Source organism: Bubalus kerabau, chromosome 6 (genome assembly GCF_029407905.1).
Source record: "Bubalus kerabau isolate K-KA32 ecotype Philippines breed swamp buffalo chromosome 6, PCC_UOA_SB_1v2, whole genome shotgun sequence".
Taxonomy (NCBI): Eukaryota; Metazoa; Chordata; class Mammalia; order Artiodactyla; family Bovidae; genus Bubalus; species Bubalus kerabau.
The window spans coordinates 47,572,093-47,597,966 of record NC_073629.1 but is presented as its reverse complement, the minus strand read 5'-3'; the positions used below and the strand labels follow the sequence as shown (position 1 = coordinate 47,597,966).

General features: G+C 33.7%; 1 protein-coding gene across 7 annotated transcripts in view; it reads left to right on the top strand.

Moving 5' to 3' along the window:
- Positions 1 to 25,311, top strand: part of PTBP2 (polypyrimidine tract binding protein 2) — an 86,076-nt gene extending 60,765 nt beyond the window's left edge. For 4 of the 7 annotated variants that reach the window (XM_055585025.1, XM_055585026.1, XM_055585019.1 and 1 more), the window contains exons 9-14: positions 16,330 to 16,484; positions 17,945 to 17,978; positions 18,398 to 18,490; positions 23,237 to 23,453; positions 23,561 to 23,638; positions 23,801 to 25,311. In XM_055585025.1, the coding sequence (XP_055441000.1) occupies positions 16,330 to 16,484; positions 17,945 to 17,978; positions 18,398 to 18,490; positions 23,237 to 23,453; positions 23,561 to 23,638; positions 23,801 to 23,933 (710 nt within the window). In that variant the 3' untranslated portion in view covers positions 23,934 to 25,311. The remainder of the gene's footprint in view (positions 1 to 16,329; positions 16,485 to 17,944; positions 17,979 to 18,397; positions 18,491 to 23,236; positions 23,454 to 23,560; positions 23,639 to 23,800) is intronic. The other 3 variants (XM_055585021.1, XM_055585023.1, XM_055585022.1) reach the window with 3 other exon arrangements.
- The last annotated feature ends 563 nt before the right edge of the window (positions 25,312 to 25,874 follow it).

Below are 25,874 nucleotides of genomic sequence, written 5' to 3'. Positions count from 1 at the left end.
GAATGTTTCTGGACATATGGAACCCAAGATTGATGAATCGCAAACTTGTTCTTACAGTTTAGCTTATTGCTATTATTCAGTTGCAAAGTATTATCCAACTCTTTGTGTCGCCATGGACTGTAGCATGCCAGGCTCCTCTGTCCTCCACTGTCTCCCAGAGTTTGATGAACATAAGTTGAGCTTACATTCATCAATTTAAAAAGAAAAAGCATCACTTATTTAGTATGGATATGTAACATGTGTTATCCATTTATAAATATGTTATATAAGTGATACATCATCTATGAACAGAGAGACACTAATGCACAAGAGAAGCATTTGATATTTGAAATTAATTCTGATAATTTTAGACAAAACTTAACCTTATTCTGATTGTCTAATAACAACTTGCAGAAATTATAGCAGTTTGTCATAATAAATTTATCATGATAAATTTATCATAATGAATTCTTTAGGTCGATAACATTCTTTCCTGAGAGAATCTCCATCACTCTGTGGGCTTAGTTTAAAGCTTTATTTCCTCAACTTGGCTTGTAAGTAAATAATATTAACAGTTTTATGGTGTACCATTTTTTTAAAGTCAAGAATGAGACAGTAATGAATGAATCATGGCCTTTGCTTGTAATTGTTACTATGAATTCTTAATTTTTTACTGATGGAACTTATAGAAAAGACAAAAATCAACATTTATTGAATAGCTTCTAGATCCTAGGGGTTCTGCAAGGTACTTGGCAGATACATTATTTAATTCTTAAAGTAACCAAAGTAGAAGATGATACGAAGATTTTATAGTCGTTTCTAAGGAGTTTAAAATTTTACATTCAACTCATTAAAGAAACAATGGTAAAAGACCGAGAAATTTCAGCTAGTTTCAAACATAGTACTTCCTTAGACCCGTAATCACTTCCTGGGACCCTAAGAGCTATGTGTATTTGCCTATTGGGGGGGTAGTTGATGAATATGTGTATGTTTTTTGGATTCTGGTTGGAGTCATGGATTTGTCTATGGAGTTTATCATTTTTCTTGTAATGGCCTTGGTGGAATTCTTTTTTAGAGTAATAATAAATAAGAAATCTTTCTCATAAAAGATTATACAGTCCTGGCATAACTTAATTTTGTCTTATTCAGTGCTTTTATCATTTCTCAAGTGTTCTACATTTTTGCATTAAAAGAATGTGAGTAAAGTTGCTCAGTTTTTAGTAAATTAATTTGGTGTCGCTGCTCTGTCTTGAAGATTTCAGTATAATATTCTGGCATACCTTGTTTCAATGTGCTTCACAGATAACTGTGTTCTTTTACAGATTGAAGGTTTGTGGCAGCCCAGCATTGTCAGATGATAGTTAGCATTTTTTAGCAATAAAGTATTTTGTAATAACGGTATATACTTTCTTAAAACATAATACTATTTGCACACTTAAACTACCATATAGTGTCAACATAGAAAAATATTTTGGGGTGAAAATATGTGAATTCATCTTCCTTTACTAAATGACTTCATTGTTTACATGTTTTAATGGTTTTAACTGGGATTTTTAAAATTTTAAATATCCTCAAATAGTTTTTGAAAGGTGAGTTATAAATTTTAAAAATCAAATAGAGGAGTATGTTTATAATTTATAAGATAACTACCTATATTTTGATATATTTTTTCTTATTTTCTATGTAAATACATATTTGTAAAAAATTAAAATCACACTTTGCAGTTTTGTGTTTGTCATTTTATTGAGGGTTTTTTTTTTTTGAAAAATGGTAATATGTAATAGCAAGATAGACTGCTAATGGATATATAATACTTTTGTATTTATGTTGAACGTTTAGTTTCCCTTCATACTTTTCATTAATATAAATGGCATTGTGACCACCAATACCTGTATGTAACATTTTTGTCCTTTATTTACTTAGACTATAGAACTAGAATCATTGTGTCAGAGAAATGTTAAAGCCTTGTGATTCTTGTTTGAAATTTCTTTCCAGAATGGTGATAATTAATTTAACATACATGGTATGTGAGGCTGGCTATTCTACTTTTTCCTGTTCAGCATTGAGTATTAGTATTTTTATTTGCTAGGGTATTAATAAGGATGTCAGATTATTTTAATTTTTATCATTTTATGAACTAGTTTATAATTTCTAAATGCTCATGAGATATTTACAAATCTGAATTGGTTGTGTGGATTCTTTCTTTTGGAGTATATAACACATGTTAAATGTATATTAAGGATATTTTGCTCATATTTTATGAGCTAAGCATTCAACTTTATACTGTTACTATAGATTGGCCAGTTATGGAAAAAAATGTTTTAAAATAATTCATCATAATCCAAACATTTCCATTTATAGGACATTAAGGTAACTTTTTTTGCACCCTCACCCCCTTCACTCGCCTTTGGTGGATAGTATAATCTTTATGAAGAATCACTTACTATTTTACTTTTTAAAGTAGTCATCAGACACTGTTTCTAGTGACTAGTGACATGCAGTAATGCTTTAGTAAGGTCATACCTTCTGGAATGGTGACTAAATTTTTGTCTCTGTTTATTTGCTTCCATTGATATCTAATCAGGTGACTTCAGATTACAACAAACTAATATTGATAAGATCCATTTTCAGCTTGAGTCTTTCTTAAGCTGTACTTGTTCAAAGTGAAATAATTTATAGGTATCCCTGTGTTTCAAAAATTCTGTAAGAACACAGAAAAGAAAGTAAGTGAAGTTGCTCAGTAGTATCCAACTCTTTGCGACCCCATGGACTGTAGCCCAACCAGGCTCCTCTATCCGTGGGATTTTCCAGGCTAGAGTACTGTAGTGGGTTGCCATTTCCTTTTCCAGGGGAATCTTCCCGACCCAGGGATCGAACCCGGGTCTCCCACATTGTAGGCAGCCACTTTACCGTCTGAGCCACCAGGGAAACAGATAACTAGGTGATAATTCTTTTCTGCCAAATACTTAGGGGTATTCACTTTATTTTGTATCATGTATCTAAGCAGTTGACTGAGTTTAGTCATTTTGGAATCAATATTATAAATTTTAATTGGTTGATTTTACACAGTAAGTTTTTATGTGGCTTCTCTACTTCTTTCAGAGTTAGGAATCACTGTGTCTTCACAAATGCAGTTTATTTAAGAATGGAGATGAGTGCTTTGTAATTAGTTAGAAATCTGATGTTTAAATCCATAATCACAAACCTGGCAGACTATTAGTTATTCATATTCTACATCAAAGAACAAGGTGATCAAAAATCCTTGAGATTATAAATTGAGATGTCGTTAAAATGATCATTTTATCATGTTTAAGAAGTGTAGTTAATTTATTAAGGGGTGGATCACTTTTAGAAAATTGCTAAAAGTAATTTTTCATGATCATGCTATCTACATTTTTAAAATTAATGCAGTTAATACATTCCAAGAATACTTTAGAGCCTTCTGTGTGGCAGCCTTTCTCATCATATAGTTTTAAAAGAAAAGCAAACTTTGTATAAGATATTTTGATGTTAAAATAATTGATGATTGAGAATAGATGTAACAACCATCTAGATAAATCTGTAATCCTTATAGATCTGTGCTTCTCAGTTTTCCTGCACATCAAAGTCACCAGGCCCTAGCCTAGACTGAAAATCACTACAAGTGGGGTTCCATGCATTTGTAATTGTTTAAGATTCCAAGATAGTTTTACTATGTAGTGGGAGTTGAGCATTACTACTATAGAGAAAGTATGTAATATTTTAAGATGCTTTATTTTAGCTTTTTAGCACAGTTATTAGTGTTCTCATAAAAATATTCTCATACCTGTTGACCCAGTATTTTAATACTTTTCTTTTATTCATGCCTTGTAACTCTGCCTTGATACAGTTCCACTGGATAGATGTTCAGTTTAACTGTTATATTGACTTTACTTTGGTTTTCTTTTCTATGTGTTTATGATGTATAAAATTAACAAGCAAACTTGTTTTTTAATTAATATTTTAAAACAACTTTAAATGACTTGTGAACTTTTTTTTTTTGAATGGGTTATTTACATGGTGATTTTTTAAAAGCTTTTATTAAAGTTTTTTTTATCATATACTGATGTAATAAACCCTATATATTCATCATCTCCATTCACGAGTTTCCACACTTGTTGTATCTATTCATTTTTCCTGTTATATTTTAAAGCAAATCCTCAACATTATGTCATCTCAAACATTTCCATAATTTCTCTAAAATAATGACATTTTCTTACCAGCCATACCTGATGGAAGTTGATTAAAACCTGATCATAAAACTTACCAAAATTGAGAATGGTCTCTTAATGTTGAATACCCAGTTCATCTTGAATTTCCCCAATTGTCTCAAAAAATGTTTTTTAAGGGTTGATTTGTTCAGAATAGGATCTTTTCAAGAGCCACATACTGCATTTGGTAGCTGTGTCTCCTGAGTGTCTATTATTCTGAAGATTAGTGATATAGAGGTTATTTTTATATAGAGGTTATTAAAGTCATCTTCTTCCACCCAACCCTCAGGTTCATTGACTTATTTATTATAGAAACCTAGTTATATCCTTTTAGAAAATGCCACAGTCTGGATTGGTCTGGCTATAGTAGCATTAACTTGTTCTTCAATCCACTGCATCTTTTATATAAATAAGAAATTAGCTCCAAAAGCTTGATTAGATTCAGATTCTGTTATTTACATTTTTAAAACAAGAATATGGAATATGATGTTCCTTGTGATCTCAGTTGGAAGCGTAAAATATATGGTTGAGTCACTTTTAGTGATTTTAGTGATACTTTAAGATTGTGGTTTCAGGTGGTGACATTCTGATCCTTCCATTTTATTTTTCTATTAATGGTTTTAGTATCAACTAATGGCTGCTACCTTTATTTCATTTGGAGGTTGCAAATTTTGGATTTTTCTTCTGATTTAAACATTTCTTCTACAATAATTGGTTGAAAGTGTTTAGTGTTCCTTTGTCAACTAGGGCTATTTACAGTTTGTGCAGGACAGTTCGTTAAGTTCTTGAATTTATTTGCTAGTTTTTAGTGGAAGAAGTTATGTCCAGATTTTGCTTTTAGTTTATTATGTGTGAGTGGGTACAGACTAGATTCTTCCCTACTTCTGCTTTAAACTTTAAACTCTTAGTTACTTCCAGGCTTTGATAGCCCTAGAGTGGTTTGAGATGGTGACCTTACCCTAGAAGTGACTTTTTTAATTTATTTATGTTGTTATTATTATTTGGTCTTCAGTTCAGTCGCTCAGTCGTGTCCGACTCTTTGCGACCCCATGAATCGCAGCACGCCAGGCCTCTCTGTCCATCACCATCTCCCAGAGTTCACTCAAACTCATGTCCATCGAGTCAGTGATGCCATCCAGCCATCTCATCCTCTGTCGTTCCCTTCTCCTCCTGCCCCCAATCCCTCCCAGCATCAGTCTTTTCCAGTGACTCAACTCTTTGCATGAGGTGGCCAAAGTACTGGAGTTTCAGCTTTAGCATCATTCCTTCCAAAGAACACCTGGTCTTAATGGCCCCAAAAAGGAAGAGGGGGGTGATTAAAGGACTAAAGGGAGCTAATCAAATTTAGGTATATTTATCTCAAACAAGAATTCATCCCATGAAATAACCAGGAAGCATAAAAACTTTTTTTGTAAAACCTAGTGGACTAAAATCACTTCTCTATTAAAACTAACTGTGGCGGGGGTGGGGGGCCCCCCTCCACCAGTGTGTTACTAATTCAGTCAAAAAGTTAGCATCTTTTTCCTTGTATCCATATGTATGTTTGTTCTGTGTCTTTTTATTTTTTTTAATATGACTCTGTAGGTGTGCAGTAAAAAATATCTTCTGTGAAACATTTCTGTCTCATGTATCCCATTACAATAGAGCAGTGGGGGCAGGGAACTACAAAGTTGGAAATTAGTATTGAGCTAATAGAGCAGTAATCGAATATTGTCTTAACAAATATATTTAAGTGCTGCCTGTGATTTTCCTTTTGTATATGTTTTAGAAAATAAAATACATTTGGTGTTGTTTGTAGATACTTTGTAATAAATTTAAGCTGTTCATGGTTTCTGTATCCTCCAAAGATGAATGTTATTTGGAAATTCTTGTTTCAGTGTTTTTGCTGAACCATTCAGTAGCACCAGAGCTTAGAAAGAATAAAATTGCCACTTGGTATATTGTAAGGCCACTTAAAGTTCATCTTTATGATATAGGTAGGTAAATACTTTTGAGAAGGAAATGGCATTCCACTCCAGTATTCTTGCCTGGAGAATTCCATGGACAGAGAAGCCTGGCGGGCTACAGTCCACAGGGTTGCAAAAAGTCTGACACAACTGAAGGACTCACACTTTCTAGAAAGAAATGGTGGTGAAAAAGGAGTCTTAAAAATACACATGTACCAGTTTCTAAGGAGTGAGATTTTTGGGATAATTGGTATTGATAGAAGGGGGTTAGCTTTTTTTCTACCACTGTTTTCTCTCCCTATAAAAGTTTGGCTCCACTATCAAAGTGCCTTAGGGAGATCCTTTTTGGGATAGTTCCTACCACAGGAATATCTTTTCAGAAAAGTAGTTTAAAAGTAATTATTTAGATTTCACCTTTGTTGCTTACAATTCTTCATTTCATATATTTTGAGGCAAAAACATTTAAAATATTGTGCTTTAGAATGGAATTGTCCCAATCCCAGAAACCAAAAGGTAGATGCATATGGATATTGATAATAGTCTATCATTTATTGAGTATATGCCAATACATCATTCTTAACCCTCTTGTGAGTTAATCCTCACCATTCTTAAATGAATTTATCCTTATTGCCCCCATTTTACAGATTTACAGCCTGGAACACAAATTGATTAGCAGTTTGCTCAAATTCCCATCATTAGTGAGGGCCTGAGCCAGCCAGGCAGTATGGCTCCAACAATCTGTCCTTCTAATAAACATTAAAATGAAATGTGCTACAGATTAGCTAAGCCTTTTAGCCTGCCTTTTTTCCCCCTGTGGAGTTCATGTAGAATAATGTCATGCATATAGTAAATTGGTAAGCCTGTAGTTTTAATTTCCTTCTTTTTTTATATAGTGAGATGTTTTCTGTTGCCATGACAGATTTTTTGTTGCCAAGTCCATGCAGTGTTTAACCTGGTTATTTCATGATTACAAAACCAAATATGAGTATTACTCATATACCTACTCTATAATTGGATCCAGAATAGGAGCTGTGTGCCTGTGTATTTATATATATATGATCATTCATATATATATGATATATGTAAACCAATTATATATGGTCATTCATATACATGTGTATATTATATGATAGTAAACTGAATTTATATTTTTATTTTTTCACAAAATATACATTAAAACTTACATACCAAAGTCTTAAACTTAGCAGAATCCTAATCTATAATATTCTAAGACTATAGCAAAGACAGTTGTGGCCAGAAAATCACACCAAATAATTCATCTATTGCAGTCACGTTTGAAAGCTCCAAGAGACCAAAATAATTACTCACAAATATGAAAACATCCTAGAAATATTTCCTGGAAGTACTGAACCACACCCATTTTAAAGTATATCACTGAGTCTCAAAACTAACAAAAGTTTTTAAAAACTACATAATTTAAAAGCCAGTATTTTATCATTTTCAACATAAATCAGAATTTTTTTCATCCAAAGTTCATGAAAATACCTGTCCAATAACTTTGATTTTCTCATTTTGTTTCTGTTTTAACATCTAAGAGTTTAGAAACTGTAGTTGAGCTTGCCTACTTTTCCATGTGTGCATTTTTAGAAAACGTTGAGTTCTTTGGATTATTAAACTATCCTCTATTTTTCTATGGCTGAATTTTAAAAATACTGGGTTTTTCCAGTTTTCAAAATATCTCTTCTAAAAAGGAAGTTGCAAGAGCTAAAGTTGAATTGTTCATTTTTAAATTTGGATAAAATTTTCACTTGTGAATCACAAATTAACTTGAAGCAGTGACCTTTTAAAGAGTTTATTTAATTCTGTTAGTATATTTTAAATAATATTTGAATTAACATTTTAAATCGGAAATTTTTTTTTTTTGACTTCTGAGCAAATGAAATGGTAATAGCATACTTTGAAGATACAATGGGCGATAAACATTAGGAGAAAAACATTAATGCATGAGTTTGCATTTACTTATACACCAGCATTCTCAAATGGAATAAACTTGTAACTGTAGTACTAAAATGTAAATTCATAGGCCGCTTTTTAACTATCTTGGATGCAAATTTTCATTCCCGAGTTCCTAATGGGTGATAATACAGTCTTTGCTTAACTGATTTTGTTATGGTCATTGATTATGTTGTTCTCAGCTGTAGCTTTAAGGAATTTCTTTTACTAATCCCGTATTTACCTTCTCCTTTTCCATGATAGCCTGTCACATATTTGAAAACATTTTTCCTATTTATTCTGGCTTCGTATTTTTAAAGCTAAACAGCCTGAGTTCAGTGGTAATCAACTTCCGCCTTTAGATATAGAAGATAATTCTAAATCAAATCAGATGGTAAATTTAATCTTAAAAAAATTTTGTTTTTAAGAGTTGACACTTATGTATATGTGGTACAACTAAAACAAAGAAAAGCCTTCTAAAGTATATTACTACTGTCTCTGCAATTAGTAGAATAAAAAGTATGTATTGTGACCAAATATGAAATGCGCCTCTTATCTGAAGGAGGTAAATATTATACAGAAGGTTTTGAGTCTCTAAAGATGCACCAAGAAAGCAATAGATACATATAGGAAATTTCATATAAATTTTTTTGTGTGAGTTCTTCCTAGCTTCATATTTCTCTTTTCATTTGTCAATATTTCTTTTTCCTGTTAATCTTAATTTTAAAATGGTATTTTATCTCTGAGTCTTCCTTTCCTTTTTTGCCCCCTTGTGAATTTTTCTTACCCTTAAGTAATTGCACTGAGCTTTTCACATTCCTTGAAGGATTCTGCCTCAACTCAGTGGCATCCTGCTTTATTCATTCATTGCATTTTTTGATGGTTTTAGCACTGTGCTGGGTACTGTAGGGTCTCAGAGAAATTACACAATTTCTGTGCTTGTAATCTGGCAGCAAGCATCTGAATATATATCTATTATGAGGCAAACTGAAATATGTAATAGTTATTATAGTATTAGAGCATAATTAAACAGGCACTTTATCATCCAAAAGAGAAAGTTGAAGGGCATTGTAGGCCAAAAGCCATTTGATTGGGATAAAAGGACAGGATTTATTTCTTTTTACTTACTTTTTGTTTGTTTTTAGCTATGTCGAGTCTTCATTGCTGTGTGAGGGCTTTCTCCAGTTTGCAGCGAGCGAGGGCTGCTCTTCATCGTAGTGTGCGACTTCTCCTTGTGGTGGCTTCTCTTGTTGTGGAGTTCAGGCTCAATAGTTGGGGTTCACGGACTTAGTTGCTCTGCAGCGTGTGGGATCTTCCTGGACCAGAGATTGAACCCATGTCCCCTGTATTGGCAGGCAGATTCGTAACCACTGGACCACCAGGGAAGTCCAGAAGAAAGGATTTTGAAAACATTGCATGAGCAGATGTGAAGAAAAATATATCTTGCATATTTAGGAAGTGACAAGTATTCAGTTGTGAATGAGGCATAGGGGCAAAGGAAAACATGAAAGGCAGTGAGGAGGAAAAGAATTAAGTTTGGGTCAGGATTTTAGAATGGATGCTATCCTAAGGAGTATACTGGAGACTATTAGTCTAAGTAAGATAAAATTGTGAATCTATACTAGGGATAGAAATGAGAATGGAAAGAAAGAAACATGGAGAAAATTAAACATAAAAGTAGTAAGACTTGGAATTTATGATATGATGACTCATGAGGAATTAAACTTGAGAAGTCGACCTAGACAGTAGGATATTCATTCCTAAGACTTAGGCAAGAGTTCTTTGGGGTTGAGAATTTGAAAGGCCAGAGGATTCATACCTAAAACTTTGGTTTAAAGAGATCAGATCAGACAGAGGGCTTGAGGATGGGGAGAAATGGGATAAAGGTGGACAAAAAAATACAAACGTCCGGTTATAGAATAAATAGTACTAGGGTTATAAAGTATTACATGATAAATATAATTTACACTGCTGTATGTTATATATGAAAGTTAGAGTAAATCCTAAGAGTTCTCATTACAGGAGAAAAATTTTTTTCCTGTTTCTTCTTGTTATCTGTGAGGTGATGGATGTTCACTGTACTTAACTGTGGTGATCATCTCATGGTGTATGAGTCAAATCATTAGCCTGTCTGTACACCTTAAATTTATACAGTGCTGTATGTCCATTATCTCTCAATAAAACTGAAAGAAAAAAAAAAAACTTTAAGATTCCCAAGTGTAGAAGAGCAGGAGGGCTAAAGTCTTGAAACTTTAAGCAGTGTACATTTATGTTGTGGGAAAAGAAGCAAGAGATCAAGGGATAAAATAAGATTAAAATTAGAAGTGCTTTTTCAGTTTAGTAGTGACCATAAAGTTTATTCTTATTCATAAGAATGGGTATAAATCAAATTATAATGAATTAGGAATATAAATATGATAAAATATTTACTCCTCTTTGAAGTAATGCACTCTTGGAAGGAAGGAAAAATGGGATGGTAGTTGAAAAGCAAGGAAGTATGCATAATCATTTTGAGTGTAGGCTCAAAATCCAGACATCCTCAATTCAAAATCTGGCTCAGCTTTGCTGTCTTAGATTTCACATTTGTCATGGATATGATAGTAATCCCCATGTTCTAAAGCTAGTGTTGTGAGGATTGAATGTGTTAATGCATACAGAGAACTTTTCACAATGCCTGACTATATATAATGAGTGGAAATTTCATATTAGCTAGTATTTGTTTTGAAGGCTAGCTTAAATCCTAGAGTTGACTGTAGTGGATTGGATTGAGAATAATGGAAGTGTTGAGGCAAAATATATAGAAAATTTTTAGGACCATTGTGAGAACTAAAAGGAACTTCCGTCAAGCTCACATAGAAATTTAGGAGCAGAGTTGGAGCCAGAACGGAAGTTGTCAGTTTTTTACAGTCTGTATTCTTTCTTCTCACCATTTGTATCTTCATAAAGAAAGGGGAACAGATGAAAGAAGGGAGAACTTTTGAAGTTGGTTGAACATTTTGAGGGAATTCTCATCTCAGTCTTCCAAGATATTTGCTGAACATAAGAAGGAGGGTCGGGTACAGGAGTCTAGTGGATTTTTAGGGAATTCTTGAAAACAGACTAGTAAATCAGCTAATGTTGAATAACAAAATGTGGACTCATGTGCTTTTTGAGTGTGTGTGTGTGTGTGTTTTCACTTTAATATTTTACAAACCCAGATGAAGACATGTCCACAATATAAGATTTAATTTATCCAAGCCTGGCACAGTAGAGCATTAACAGATTAGTAGCAAGCAAGCCAAAATGCTCCAGCTACATAGTAAAGTCTAATCAAGGGAGAATAGAAAGGGAAGTGGATTTGTCATATAGTCTAAAAATGGCTTAAGTGGTTGGTATAGAAGTAGAATCAAGAAGATGGAAGAATGAAGTCAGGAAAGAGGATTTAAATGTTAGCAATGAATGGCGAAAGAAGAAAGAAAGATGTAGCAGAAGAAGTTGACAAAATAGATTGATACAGTAAAATCAAGGTAGAAGTTAAGGAATCATGAGACCAGCATGTCGGACAGATTGCAGGATGACAAGAGCTGAGCGAGGAGAAGGAAATAAGGTGTGAAAGTTTTTATGTCAGGAGAGACAATGTCCCAGTGACTGTTTTGATGAGAGATGTTTACATGATATTAACCTCAAAGGCATTCTAATTGGTGATAGAAGAACAGCAGTTGGAAAGTAACATTGGATGGTGGGATAGTAGGATGAATAATGCATCCCTTATTTCCCTTTCGGGAAGAGTTGAGGGAGATAAAAATGAGAGTTATAAGAGAAGTTTCATTAGGATCAAGCAAGCTTTTAGTTAAATGTTTTCTCTAAGGAACACATTGAACAAAAGTGAAATTGTTAATGACAAAAGAAAAATGGGTTCTGGAGGCTAAAATAGAAATTGAAGGGAAAGTTGGTGGGAGAGGAGGAATGGGTTGTTTCAGGAAAGAAGAGCAGTTGTCATTCTTGTCAAAGGTAAAATTTTTATTTTCAAATCAGGAGATATATTGTAAAAACTGCCCTCCCCACCCAGGACCCTATACTACATGAATTAGGATAAACCTCAAAAGTCCCACCACCAAATCCTCTGTTGAGTCATATATGAGAATAACAATCAACAGATAGATGTCTTGAACAGGGAAAAGAAGTATAAGATGAAAAAATAATGGTATAATTGACATTGGATGGAAGTTTTAGAATAGGAAATGAAAGGATAAAACAAGTTATGCATCTTTAAAAAGCGTAGACAAAACTGCCATAGTCAAGAGGAGCCTTAAGGAGACATGACTAAATTTAATAATAGCATCCTGAAATAAAAAACATGAATGCATTCTGTGCTGTCATGTCTGACTCTTTGCAACCCCATGGACTGTAGCCCACCAGGCTCCTCTCTCCATGGAATTTTCCAGGCAAGAATACTGGAGAGGGTTTGCCATTTCCTTCTCCAGGGGATCTTCCCAACCCAGAGATCGAACCCGTGTCTCCTGCTTTGGCAGGCAGATTCTTTACCACTGCACCACCTGGGAAGCCAAGAAAAGAGGACATTAGATGCAAATTAAGGAAGTATGAATACTTTATGGACTTTAATAATAACATTAATACTGGCTGATGAATTGTAGCAAGTATATCATACTACTGCAAGATGTTAATAATGGGGGCACAGGGGTGCCCAGGTTATGGGAATTTTGGAGAGTGTTTAATTTTTCTACAAATCTAAAACTGTTCTAAAGTAAGCTTATTAAAAATTACAGATAAAATTGGCAAGTGGTTTAAGAGAAGTTACCAAAAACAGTTTAATTCTTTGTTCTGTTGTGATGGACAAGGAATGTCTGTGTGCCTCAGCAGAATGTGACCTGAGGGGATAGAGGGATAGATGTATAACTTAAAATCACTTTATCCCCATGGACTTTGAGTCTCTATCAGATAGATATGTGGCAGTGTGGCCATCAGTTTCAGTGGGGGAGTGGCTAGTAATGTGTCAGAACTATTACAGGAAATTTATAAAATGGCTGAATTACTCAAAATGCTGCGTGGCCCAGCTAATGAAGATCATTTCACATAGAAAGGATCCCTGTCACATCTTCCTTTTCTTTAGCATCTGGTAGTATATGAAGCTCTTTGATGTTACTTGATTCTTACAGCAATAGCAGTTCTAGAAGTAAAACAAGTGCTTTTATCCCCCATCATCAGTATGCATAGATAGTGTTTTTTACAGCATATTTGCTACCTTAAAGATGTTAATCATTCAGATTGTTTTTACAGCTAAAAGTAATTCATTAGAGGCAATGTGTATACCATGTTCTATATGTTTTTTTACAAAGAGAAGATAGTAAATGTATTGTTTTCTCTCGTGGCTAAAAGTTAACATTACTATGAAAAATACAATACAGAATTTCTTTCCAGAGTTTATTATTACAGTATAAATAGTGCATCATGAAATACTTTGTAGGTTTTTGTTTTTATGTAGCAGACGTTGAAATTTACTGGTTGACAGAATTTTTAGAGAAGAATATACTGAAAGAAATTGTGGGATCTATCTTCAGAGGCTTTTAAAGGTCCAGTAAAAACTGCAAGACTATTCTAGTGACTTAGAACTGCAAAAGATGACTGAAATAGTTTTTCTAAGTTACCCGCTTGGGAGAAGGAATAGTGAAGGAGAAGTACACGCTAGTGGCACTAAGGACAGTGACTCCCCTCATCTCTGAAAGTATTTTGCACCATGCTCTGGACTGCCTAAAAGGAAGGAAGATCATTTGGCAAGATGATAGATCATCTGGCTTAGTAGCAAGTGATCCAGCATGGTAAGAATAAATGGAGAAATATGGAGACTGTGAAGTAGCATTTGGGTAGTAGCAACAACATTGGGGACGTCACAGCTTACATTCCGCTTTTTGCTAAGCTTTCCATTGCTGCTTTACTAGAAGGAGGTAAATTGTATCTGCTTTGAGTCACAAAATTTCATGAGAAAATTATTAGTCTCGTTTTTACTCAAGTGTAATGTTTATTAAAATCTGGCATTAAGTCAGGTTTTTTCACACTTAAAAGGGGGCTTTTAGCCTAGACTTTAATTCTTAATTACTATTTTAAATTAATTTTACTTATTCTTTTAATTCTCTGATTATTTTTCCATGATAAGGCTTGATGATTTAAGTAATATTGTACTACCAAGGTATCTCCATTATAAATCCTAGACTTAAAGTTTCTTTGAACAAAATTTCCATCATCTTTGAATATTTTGGTGAAGTTTTATGATTGTTTAATTGTGTATTGGCATGGTAGAGATGTATTTTAGAAGAAACCATTTTCTATAGAAATGAAGCGTTTGTTTACCTAGACTGTTGTTTGTAGACTGATATAGCAAATGTATTGATGTTTTATACGTGTTTCATGAATTACTAGTTTTTCTTGAATTGGCAACAAAAATGATAAATTACTTAGAACTATAATTTGGGAACCTACATATCTCAGAATATGCAGGAACAAAGTGACTGTGAGTACATACCTAGGAATTAGGAATGTATCTTTACATTGGCAGCATTTTAAGATATCCATTGAATGTTAAATGGAAACAACCTATGAAGTATAACGGGATCTATGGCATTTAACGTGGAGAAGTTAGTAATACCATAGAATAAAGTGGTAGATCCTAAAAGGAGCTAAAGATGACTTAGTATGTATAGTAATGATTAGACATGAGGAGTTTCTGTGTTAAAATTAGATCCTTATTTCTGCACTTACTTTAAAAATGAAATTGATGAATAGATGAAACAAGATTGGCCTTGAGTTAGTAATTGTTAAACAGTTATGATGGATACATGGGGCTCATTATTCTAGTCTCTGTACTTGTGTATATGTTGGAAATTTTCCAAAACAAAGACTGAAAAATATAAAAAATAAAAGTGAAGAAATAATAAAAAGGGGGGGACTCCCAAAATATTGTATTGGGGGAGAAAAACCTGTAAACTCACCCAGAGCTTGAACATATATGAGAAACACCATTCCACTGATGAAAGGTACTCAGTAAAGATCAAAGGAAATCTGAGGGAAAATTTTTACAAGTCGAAAACTAAAGAGGTTAAGAATTGTCAATCCTGAAGAAGCTTCAGCCTGCCAATAAAAGGTCATAGTAGTTTCTGTAAAGTAAAAACATAAACGTGGCTAAAAGAGTAAGATCTGACACCAGAGTTAACAGTACATCCTTATGACATGTACAAGAAAGCTGAAAAGAAGAAATAAAACATGAACTTATGGGACAACAGTACTAAGGGCCAGTTCTACCCAGGTATGTCATGAATTAATTTTATATAGGTTGAATGTTTATCTCCTTTATCATGGGAAGAAAAAAAAAACACGTAATTTTTTTTTTTTTAGTGAACTAATATTTATTAAGAAATAAGTTAGTATGTAAGAATATAAGGAATGAAAGGAATCAAAGTTTATTAATTGTTGAAAAGTAGATTAAAGATGCTGAGACAAAGGGAATTCTGTGGAATAAATGAAGAATCCTGAAGATGACAGAGCAATAGTAAGACTGGAAAGTAGAACAGTAGAAATAAGAAGGAAATGTTCAAACTGGTAGGTAAAGGATAGGAAAATACTAGTGTGCTATATTGACTTTCTCTTATTCTTTCTGTGGGGCAAATGTTGTGTTTGAAAGACTTATATTACACCTACCTGAGTATGGAATTAAGGAAAACAAATTTTGGTAAGATTTTCTTTAGGTCAGTTGAATACATTATATAATGTATGTTCAGGGTGATTTGTTTCTAAGAATGAAGGATTTGCTATATATGTTTTGTGAGCTATAATTGTCTGATTTCAAGTAAGTTTCTGAAGAAGATAGCACTTGTTATTTTTTTTTAGATTTGACTCCTCACTATGTGAACCATGGAAGTGAATTTTATAAGTCTCTGACTTGGAAGTACATTGTTTTTGCTTTGTTTGCTTTTCCATAGGAAATGGAATGTTATATATTTAATTTGTGACATAATACAGGTATGTACCTTGGTTCTAATACTTAATGATTTCATTGAAACCAGTGAATTTTCTCTGCTACTTACAACAAACAATTTTTCTAAATGTTACAAAAATTAACTTTCAGGAACCATTTGGAACGGTCGGCCCCAAGCCATCAGCCATCGTGCTTAAATTGGTTTTTGTAAACGACTTGTGTGTGTTTCGTAAAATATGCTTTATTTTAAAATTAGGGCTTCCTGTTGCAGCTGTTCCAGGAGCTCTGAGTCCTTTGGCCATTCCAAACGCTGCTGCAGCAGCTGCTGCAGCTGCTGCTGGCCGAGTGGGTATGCCTGGAGTCTCAGCTGGTGGCAATACAGTCCTGTTGGTTAGCAATTTAAATGAAGAGGTTAGTAAAATAATTTTCTAATGTCTATTTTTTAACTCCATTTCATTTGTGAAAGTTTTTCATGTTTATTTCATTTTGCACTTGCCTTTCTTTTTATGTACATTCATTAGTCAAAGTATTTTCTGTGTGTTTCTACTTCCAAATAAAATCTATGTACTTGTTTAGGTAATACTTTATTTCTGTAGCTAGTCATATCTCTTTTAATATATATATATATATATTTTTAACCTAACTACCTATTTTTCCTAAGAAAAATATGGTGAAGTACTATAGTTTGGCTTTTTATCTTTTTGTTGTTCTCAAAGGCAAATATCTAATTTGCAGATGTAACTGTAAAACAATTTTGCTCTTTGCCTTTTCTAATTATTTGCTTGTTCATTTCATGCTTATGTGTCATTGCATTTTTTTAAATCTTATTTTATGTGAACTACTCTAATACATTTTTCTTTGAAGGTTCTTCCAAAGATCTTGACGAGGCACTCTTCCAGTCTTTCTTAGTAATTTTTTCTTTGCAGTTATTAGTCATTGTCTTCTAAAAATATTTTTCAACTTTACCTCTCCCCAAACCCCTCCCACCCTGTTAAATAAAATTTATTGCTGAGTTATTTTCTTTAGTTGTACATTTTATGTCTGGTATATTTTATTTTGATTGCTATGGAAGCTGGTATGAAATGTGGGAAGCTCAGTGTATCAGTTTATGATGTCTAATTTGAATATTTCATTTTTAATTGGCCTCTGTTAATACGAACATTAAGCTATTTTATCATTTAATACTATAGTCATTCACAGTTGTGCATGCTAAAATGTTTGAATCAGAGTGCCTTTGATTTTCTTTTAAGAATTTTGCCTGCATTTCATAACCAGCCATGCTTATGCAGTTAAAAGTTCAAAGTTTAAAATTCCTATGCATGCTTTCCTTCCCTATGTTGAGATGAAATGCTGTAATTTACTCTTTGATATAGATGTACTTTACCCATATTTGTCTTGGATGACTACATTTTACTCAGTTTTTCTTGTACAGTACATAAACCAACCATTTTCTGACCAAATCCTGCATTTCCTATGTACTGACCTATATTTTATTTTTTTTTTTGTTCCCCGATTCCTTATTTTTTTCTTCTGCATTGCTGTTTCCCTTCCCCATTTCATCCTTTTCCCTGTGTGTTCACCTTCCCTTTCCTTGTCTTTTCCCAAATGCCCATTCCCTTCCCTGTCTTATCCTTTATTTTCCTTGTCCTTGTCTTCATTCCCTGTCTCCATTCCCTATGTTCATGCTTCTGTGCTTGAACAAATGTTCCTCGGACCAACTTGCCCCAATTAACCGCCTTGAACCATGATCCATGACCACCTCACCATTCTGCGGGAACCACCCTTCGTTATGGATGATCTGTTCATCTCCGCTCTTCCTCGACTCTTCTCTCTTCTTGTCTTACGCTGCTTGCTCTTCTCTCCTTCTAAAGATGGTTACGCCCCAAAGTCTGTTTACCCTCTTCGGTATGTTATTGTTAGCACTATACTTTTATTATTGATTTGATTTTTTGTTTCACCTTAATTCTTATTTGTAGCTAGCACTTTGGCTTAAAGTTGAATAGTAAATCTTTTGCTATTTTTCTTTGCTATTTAAAACTTTCCATAGACACAAAATTTGTTTTAATGCATGCTGATTTATTTTGCATGGTCTTTAATTTAATATCATTCACATAGCTTTGAGGGTTTATCAGAAATTATTCTTTTCAAAATTCACTGTTCAAAATCTTGATCTTCTTTATTCATTTGTGAGAATGATGAGTTTGAATGAGTGATCATGTTGATGTCTGAATGTTTCATTAATATGTCAGAAAGATAATCTTTAGCTGACTTGCACATAAAAATTAATTCCATTTTTGGATTACCTCTCTGTGGCTCCAAAAAAGGTGTTTATGGAGATGTGCAGCGTGTGAAGATTTTGTACAATAAGAAAGACAGTGCTCTAATACAGATGGCTGATGGAAACCAGTCACAACTGGGTAAGAATAAACTATGTGTCATCTATACGGCTTCAATCTGATTTCAAATGTATAATGTAAACCTGTGAATAAAAACAAATTCCTTTATATCAGTAAGAAACTGTTTATTAATAGCCAGGGTTCACAGTGTCTTGTTAATTTTCATATTTTCATGTGTATAGTTGTACATGATGAACATATTTGTATTTTTGTGCTATTCTCTTACCATTTCTTGCTCAGAGTTTAATGGAAAAAGGTTTTGGCTTCAAGATTGAAATAACAGTTTCACCTACGAATTATGATATATATATTAAAAGATTCTTAGCATTTTTCATTTTTGGTTACTCCCTATAATTGAAGTTAACTGTTCATATAGTCCATGGGATCCTGATTAACGCCATGTTAATTTAATTCTTCTAAGGTCATTTGAAAGTATTTGAACTTAGTAAAGAGTTACATGAATGTATTTTAGAGATAGCAGGTTACTATAAAATGAAAAACTTAAACCAAATGCCCCACTTTAATCCTTTTTGGAACCTTAAAATGTACTTCAACAAGTTGCACTTACATTATTAGATAAATGATCACTTAATTAGCGTCTCATTCAACTTCATGCATAAAGTCAAATCACATAAATCCAGAAGGTAGTTGCATATTCACAGTGTGATTGACTGTAAATGTCAGTATGATGTTAGCTTATAATTCTGTTCATTAAGATGTGGGGATGATGGTACCCCAGACCGTGTGTACTCACATCATTAATTTTGAAATTTGCCATTTTTGGTGTAAAAACTAGTGTATTTGTGCTATTATATCCAGTGAGATTCACAGACTAACAACATGATAAACCAGACCTTTTAGCCTTTGGCATCAGATAGAAGTTTGAAATTCAGTTTCTTACCAGCTATTAGGGTAGCCCAGGCAATGGATTGTCGGCAGCCCACACCAGTACTCTTGCCTGGGAAATCCCGTGGACGGAGGAACCTGGTAGGCTATGGTCCATGGTGTTGCTAAGAGTCAGACACGACTGAGTGACTTCATTTTCACTTTTCACTTTCATGCATCGGAGAAGGAAATGGCAACCCACTCCACTATTCTTGCCTGGAGAAACTCAGGGACGGAGGAGCCTGGTGGGCTGCCGTCTGTGGGGTCGCACAGAGTCGGACACAACTGAAGGGACTTAGCAGCATCAGGCAATGTGTAAAATTTTATATATCTGGCTTTCCATTTTAAAAAATGGAGATGTCTGTCTTTAGTGGAAGTTATATAAAAGTGCTGATTGTGTCATTGTGTGTTTGTGTGTGTGTTAGTCATTCAGTCCTATATGACTCTTTGCAGCTCCATGGACTATAGCCTGACAGGCTCCTCTGTCCATGAAATGTTCCAGGCAAGAATACTAGAGTGGGTTACCATTCCCTTCTCAAGGGATATTTCTGACCCGGGGATCAAAGGCAGGTCTCCTCCTGCATTTCAGGCAGATTTTTTACCATCTGAGCCACCAGGGAAGCTCCTTGATTATGTCATAGATGCTCATTATTCTTTTCTTTTTCTGCTTATGTACCCTTCTGTACTCTGGTTAGGGATAGTCATTGTCATTATTTTTATGTACTTTATAAGAAGCCTTTTACAGTGTTTCATAGTTGACAAAGCAGTCTCAAATGTTTGATTTCTTTTTTCTCATTGTGTGAACTGTGGGTGGTGTCTGTTGTTCAGTCGCTAAGTCATGTTCGATTCTCTGCATGCCAGGCTCCTCTGTCTTCCACTATCTACCAGAGTTTGCTCAAATTCACATCCTTTAAATCAGTGATGCTATCTAATGATCTCATCCTCTGTCACCCCCTTCTCCTTTTGCTTTCAGTCTTTCCACATTACCCTTATAAATAAGGGATACACAGTCATTATGGTTGAAAGTACCTGTTCAATCAAATTCTTCTGGATGCTTTTTGGTTTCTTATATATGGACTGTTTAAATGATGCTTTAATTTTTACTATACTTGTATTAGTCTGCTTGGGCTGCCATAGCAAAATACAACAAACTGAGCGACTAAAACAACAGAAATTTATTTTCTTAAGTTCTGGAGACTAGTAGTTAGGTGACAACAGATTTGGTTTCTGGAGAGGACTTTCTTCCTGGCTTGCAGACCAGCTCCCTTCTCCATATGTCCTCACACTGCCTTTCCTGGGAGCCTTCCTCAGCCTCTAAGGTGCTGATAACTTTTCCTGTACTTACAAGGACATCAGTCTTACTGGATTAGGGCCTCACCCTTATGACCTCTTTTAACCTAAATTCCCTCCGTAAAGGCCCTGCCTCCAAATAGTCACATTGAGAGGTTAAAGCTTCAGTATATGAGGTTTGGGATAATGCAATTCACTGCCTAACAGTATTTATTTACATTTTAAAATGTTTTATCCCTAATTTTTATAAATTAAAAAGATAAAATTTTTATCTTTTCACTAAAGCTTTGCTTACGTAGCATGACGTAGTTTTTGGACTATATGTAGTGGCAAATTTCTCATTGCTGATAGGTTAGATTTTGCTTTCTTGAAGTATATCTCCATAAAAATATGGACTCACAGCATTAATGCCTTTAAAACACACACAAATCCTATGCAAAACTAGGATGTGCTATTGAAAAAAATAAGTGAAACTTTTTTTAATATACTTTGTTTATGAACTCTGTTCTTGGTTTTCATGGGACTCTATTTGGGAAATACTCAGTTGTTGTATAAGCAAATATTTTTTTGTTCAGAAAGTAGTATGGGAGAAATAAATGGCAAGGTATAGTCAGTAGTAGTCAAGTGTGAATGGAATTATTGCAAATCTTAGAGGCCATGTTAAATTATTTTAGACCAGAATTTTTAAATTTGCAGACATTAAAGATGTTTCCATTTCTACTATAGCCTATTTAATTAATATACTAGAATTTTCTTAAATTAGGTAGTTTAGGAATAACAGAATTTGTAAATTATGTTTGAAATAGTGTACTGATCTTCAGTGATTAAATGAATTCTCAGGAAGTACCAAAGAGTAGTTCTTTGTTAAAATAATTATCTTATTTCTCCAATTCGTATTTTCAAGAACTACTTACAAAAGAGCCTCAACTGTTTTTATTTCATATGTAGCTGCCATCTTAAAAGTATAGTTTTTCATAATAGATCTTTACCTACTCTCTAGCAAAATGTGCTGTAGAGGGAGTATTTATAACATGCAGCAGTGTTAAATATATTTGTTATGTTGTACATTACATCCTTAGTACCTCTTTATCTTATAACTGGAAGAGTAAATTTGATTTTACAAATTAGGGAAGCTATAAATGAAAAAGATTTTTCAGAATGGTACCTTATACTTTTATAGCATTTTCCTTTTCAGACCTGTTTTATATTTAACTGGTTTGTTCTATACAAGTAAGTATGACAAGATGCATGGATTTAACAAGTTCTGGGTATCTCCTGTGTCAGACTGTGTACTGTAGTGTACTAATCAAATTAAAAACATTTGAGAGTAGGGATTTTGTTCTCAGTTCCCTGCTCTTCCATATTGTCTTTACCTCTCTGTTGTTAATACTCTAATACTTTGATTTGAGTAGTCAAATAGACGTTCAGTTTAGCTAAACTATATGACTTATGACATGGTTTTCTTCAGTTGTGACTACTTGAATAAAACATAAAACTGTATAACTGTTCTCTAATCTCAGACCAGTTCATTTAGTTCAAAAGTAACCCAACTGCTGCCTCAAGAAGTAGGCATGTGATGTTCTGTGTTTAGGCACTGTGCTGTGTGCTGGGGTAGAGACACTGGTTCCTGCTTTCATGTATTTTACAGTCTGAAGGAGGATGATAATTAAAATGTGATGAATTTATAAAAAGAAATAGAACTGTATGGGGACTATCTACTAAGGTTCTGAACCTTTTCTGAAGAGTGCAGAAAGGGTCCTCTTTAGGAAATAACACTGACAAATAGCTTAGGAAAGATTGTGAAGGAGAGAGGAAATTGTTATAAATAGAAAAGCATGCACCAGGCTAAAGGTTAAATACTAGCATTTGTTTAAAAAAAAAATGTTTTGTACACCTGAAAACTTAAGTACAAGGAGGATAGTACTAAGATAATGTAAGTTCCATGAGGGTCAGGATGGTTTTTATATTACCATTTGATTCTCAACACTAACAAAGTTACTAGTATTATAAATCATCAATAAAATATTTATTCAGGGAGGCTTGAGAAAGATGTTAGGGTCAGACTGAGAAATGTAGAAGACATGTTGAAGAATAAGTTGAGGCTTCATCCCTAAGGATTTTAAGCAGGTAGTGACATAGATTTGTATAGAACGGAGGAACATAGAGAACAATCTAGCAAGATGAATTGGGAAACTGATTTGAGTTATACAGATAAAAAGTAATGGCAGTGAAAAGTGTAGAAATAGATGAATTTGAGGGATAATTAGGAGAAAGGGTTACATAGGACTTGGTAATTAGGATGTGGAGCAGAAGGGAGAAAAAGTTAAAGTTTCTAAAGTTTCTTGGGCATTATCAGCAGGACTGTCAAGAAACTCATTCTGGGTTTTCATTCTATGAAAGAAGCTGGCTTCTTTGCCTCAGTGCCTTGTTGAGTGCAAATGAATTTGTTTTGTCACCAGTGGCTATTGTAAATTCATGATTTATTTTAAAACCATAGCAAAATTAGGTATTTCAACTATTCTAAGAGTTATTGTAATATTTTTGCTTTGGATGTTGATATTGTTTATTAATAGGCATTCTTCCTCTTTATAGCCATGAATCATCTTAATGGACAGAAGATGTATGGAAAAATTATTCGTGTTACTCTGTCTAAACATCAGACTGTACAACTACCTCGAGAGGGACTTGATGATCAAGGGCTAACAAAAGATTTTGGTAATTCCCCATTGCATCGTTTTAAGAAACCTGGATCCAAAAATTTTCAGAATATTTTCCCTCCTTCTGCAACCCTTCACCTATCCAATATCCCGTAAGTATTAAAGATGGAGTAGTTTATTAAGGATATACATTTTAGGAATAAAATATAAAATTTTTTTAATAATGTTTTTACTCTTTTTTTTCCATCTAATTTCCCAGTCCTTCAGTAGCAGAAGAAGATCTCCGAACACTGTTTGCTAACACTGGGGGCACTGTGAAAGCATTTAAGTTTTTTCAGTAAGCAAGCTTTCTTGTCTTTAAATTAGTGACTTGATAGAAGTAAAAGTTTTCTCCAAATAGTTGTTTTCGTTTCTAGATATCTTTTGATCCTGAAATGAGCAAAAGTATTTAAGCCATTCTGATTTTTATGAAGTATCTAATTTCATAATTTTGTTTCAGAAGAGATCACAAAATGGCCCTTCTTCAGATGGCAACAGTGGAAGAAGCTATTCAGGCCTTGATTGATCTTCATAATTATAACCTTGGTGAAAACCATCATCTGAGAGTGTCTTTCTCCAAGTCAACAATTTAAAAAAGGGGGGAGATGAAGATTGAGGGTGAATCACATTGTTTGGTGTCATCACCTATTGACTGTTCAGAAAAGTGGGGACCAGAGTTTGATTTTTTGTTTTTGTTTTTGTTTTTTTCCATGCTGTTATCATTCCTTGGTTATAAAATGAAATGGCGTATGTAAAGGCAGAGTTATTAACTGCTCTCTTTCATCTGTTCTGTAGGGAAGCCATTTTTGTCTGTTTGAACTTTTAGTTTAATTTTACTTTCCTTTTTCAACTTAGTTGACATACGTGCCTTAAAAAGGAAACTAGTGTTGCTATTGTGCATTTACTAGAAAAAAGGAATTGGTTGTCTAGGGCACATTGTTAAATGGGAATTAACAATATGTTTAGGCAGGGGTGTGTAAAAAGGTTAAGTTTTTTTTTCCTCCTGCTTGGAACTTATTTTGAATTATCGGCTTGTCATATTTTTTTATTTAATCAAATAAGATACATGATACTGAAAGAATAAAGCAGCTTTTTTTTTTTTTTTTTTTTTCCAGTTTTTACTACCTTAGGCTTTATTGCTTTAAAAAAAACATTGGCCTTTTGTATCTCACAATTCTGGTCTAGATTCAGTTATGAATGTAGGCATTAGTTAAAATTAACAAGATGCAGAGTATTACTTTCTTAAGACAACAAAGTGATTTCTGTAAGTTTGAGCCCTATGTGGAAAAGCATTGTGGAATCTTAACCTTTTTGTACACACTCTTGTGGGACGTATCATATAAATGTCAGCACTAAGTAATGTCTTGTTTGTGGCTGAATATTTTTCGTAGATGTTTTGAAGTTGACATGACTTATGTGCATTTAAATATATATTGCCATCCTTAGTTTGTAATTAAGATTTGGAATATGGTTGTGGATTTCTGAGCATGTGCAGACCGGTCTAGCTAGTTCAGGAACTGGTGCATGTATTTTTCAAAGATAAAAGAAAGTGTACTGCGAAAATTTGCAGGAAGATTAATTTTGTGGCAGTTTTCTAAAACTGACAACCAGGTGGGACCAAAGTTTATGTGCCTTTAGTCTTAATTTACCTTGCATTGTAATATTCAGTTTTAATAAATCTTCAAAATATTTTGTATTTAGGAATAGATCTGACTTTAATAAAAACATGGCTCAGAATCTACAGGTCAAATTAATTTGAACAGTTCTTGTCAATCTGAATTGTTGATTCTGTTTAAATGACCAATACTTTTTTGAAATTGATGTACTTAGTTTCAAGATTCATAGATTCTGTTATCTATGTAGACAGAATGGTCATGTATATTTTCTATTAGTTGAGTTTTTACATCTTTAGAAATGTAAAATTCAGTATAGTTTGAAAGCGGCACAATTAAAAATTAATTTTCTAACAAAGTTGGGAGGTTTGATGGTTGTTTAATTTCCTTTTGTGTGTACTCTGCTTACCTCTGTAGCATGCTCAATAAACACTTCTGTAGCTCTGTATTCACCTTTTCTGTCTTTCTCTGCTGCCTTTTCTCTCTCTCCTTTGTTTTCACTCCACTGTGCTTCTGAATTCATGTTTATTCTCTGCCAGGGTGGGAAAGGAATAATAATAATACAATTCTATGACTTTATACCATAAATAAATCTAGATGCTGTGAAAATATACCAGCTGTTTTTTTTTTTTTTTTTTTTTTAATTTGAAAGATGGTAACTGCTTTTCAGGAGGACACATATTAAACATTTCCCACCCTGTTACAATCTACTGCTTTAAAGACATAACTTTTATTGTATCTTGTTAATTCTATCTATCTCTTTCGTTGTTGTTGTTTTTTTTCCAGTAGACTTCTGCACTAATAGATCTTTTGGATTTGCCATGCTCTCTTGCTGCAGTTTCATCTTTCATCTTTTGTGTCTGCTAAAGATTTCCTACTTTGTGAGTTTTAACAAAGGATACTTGATGTTACTGGGAAGAA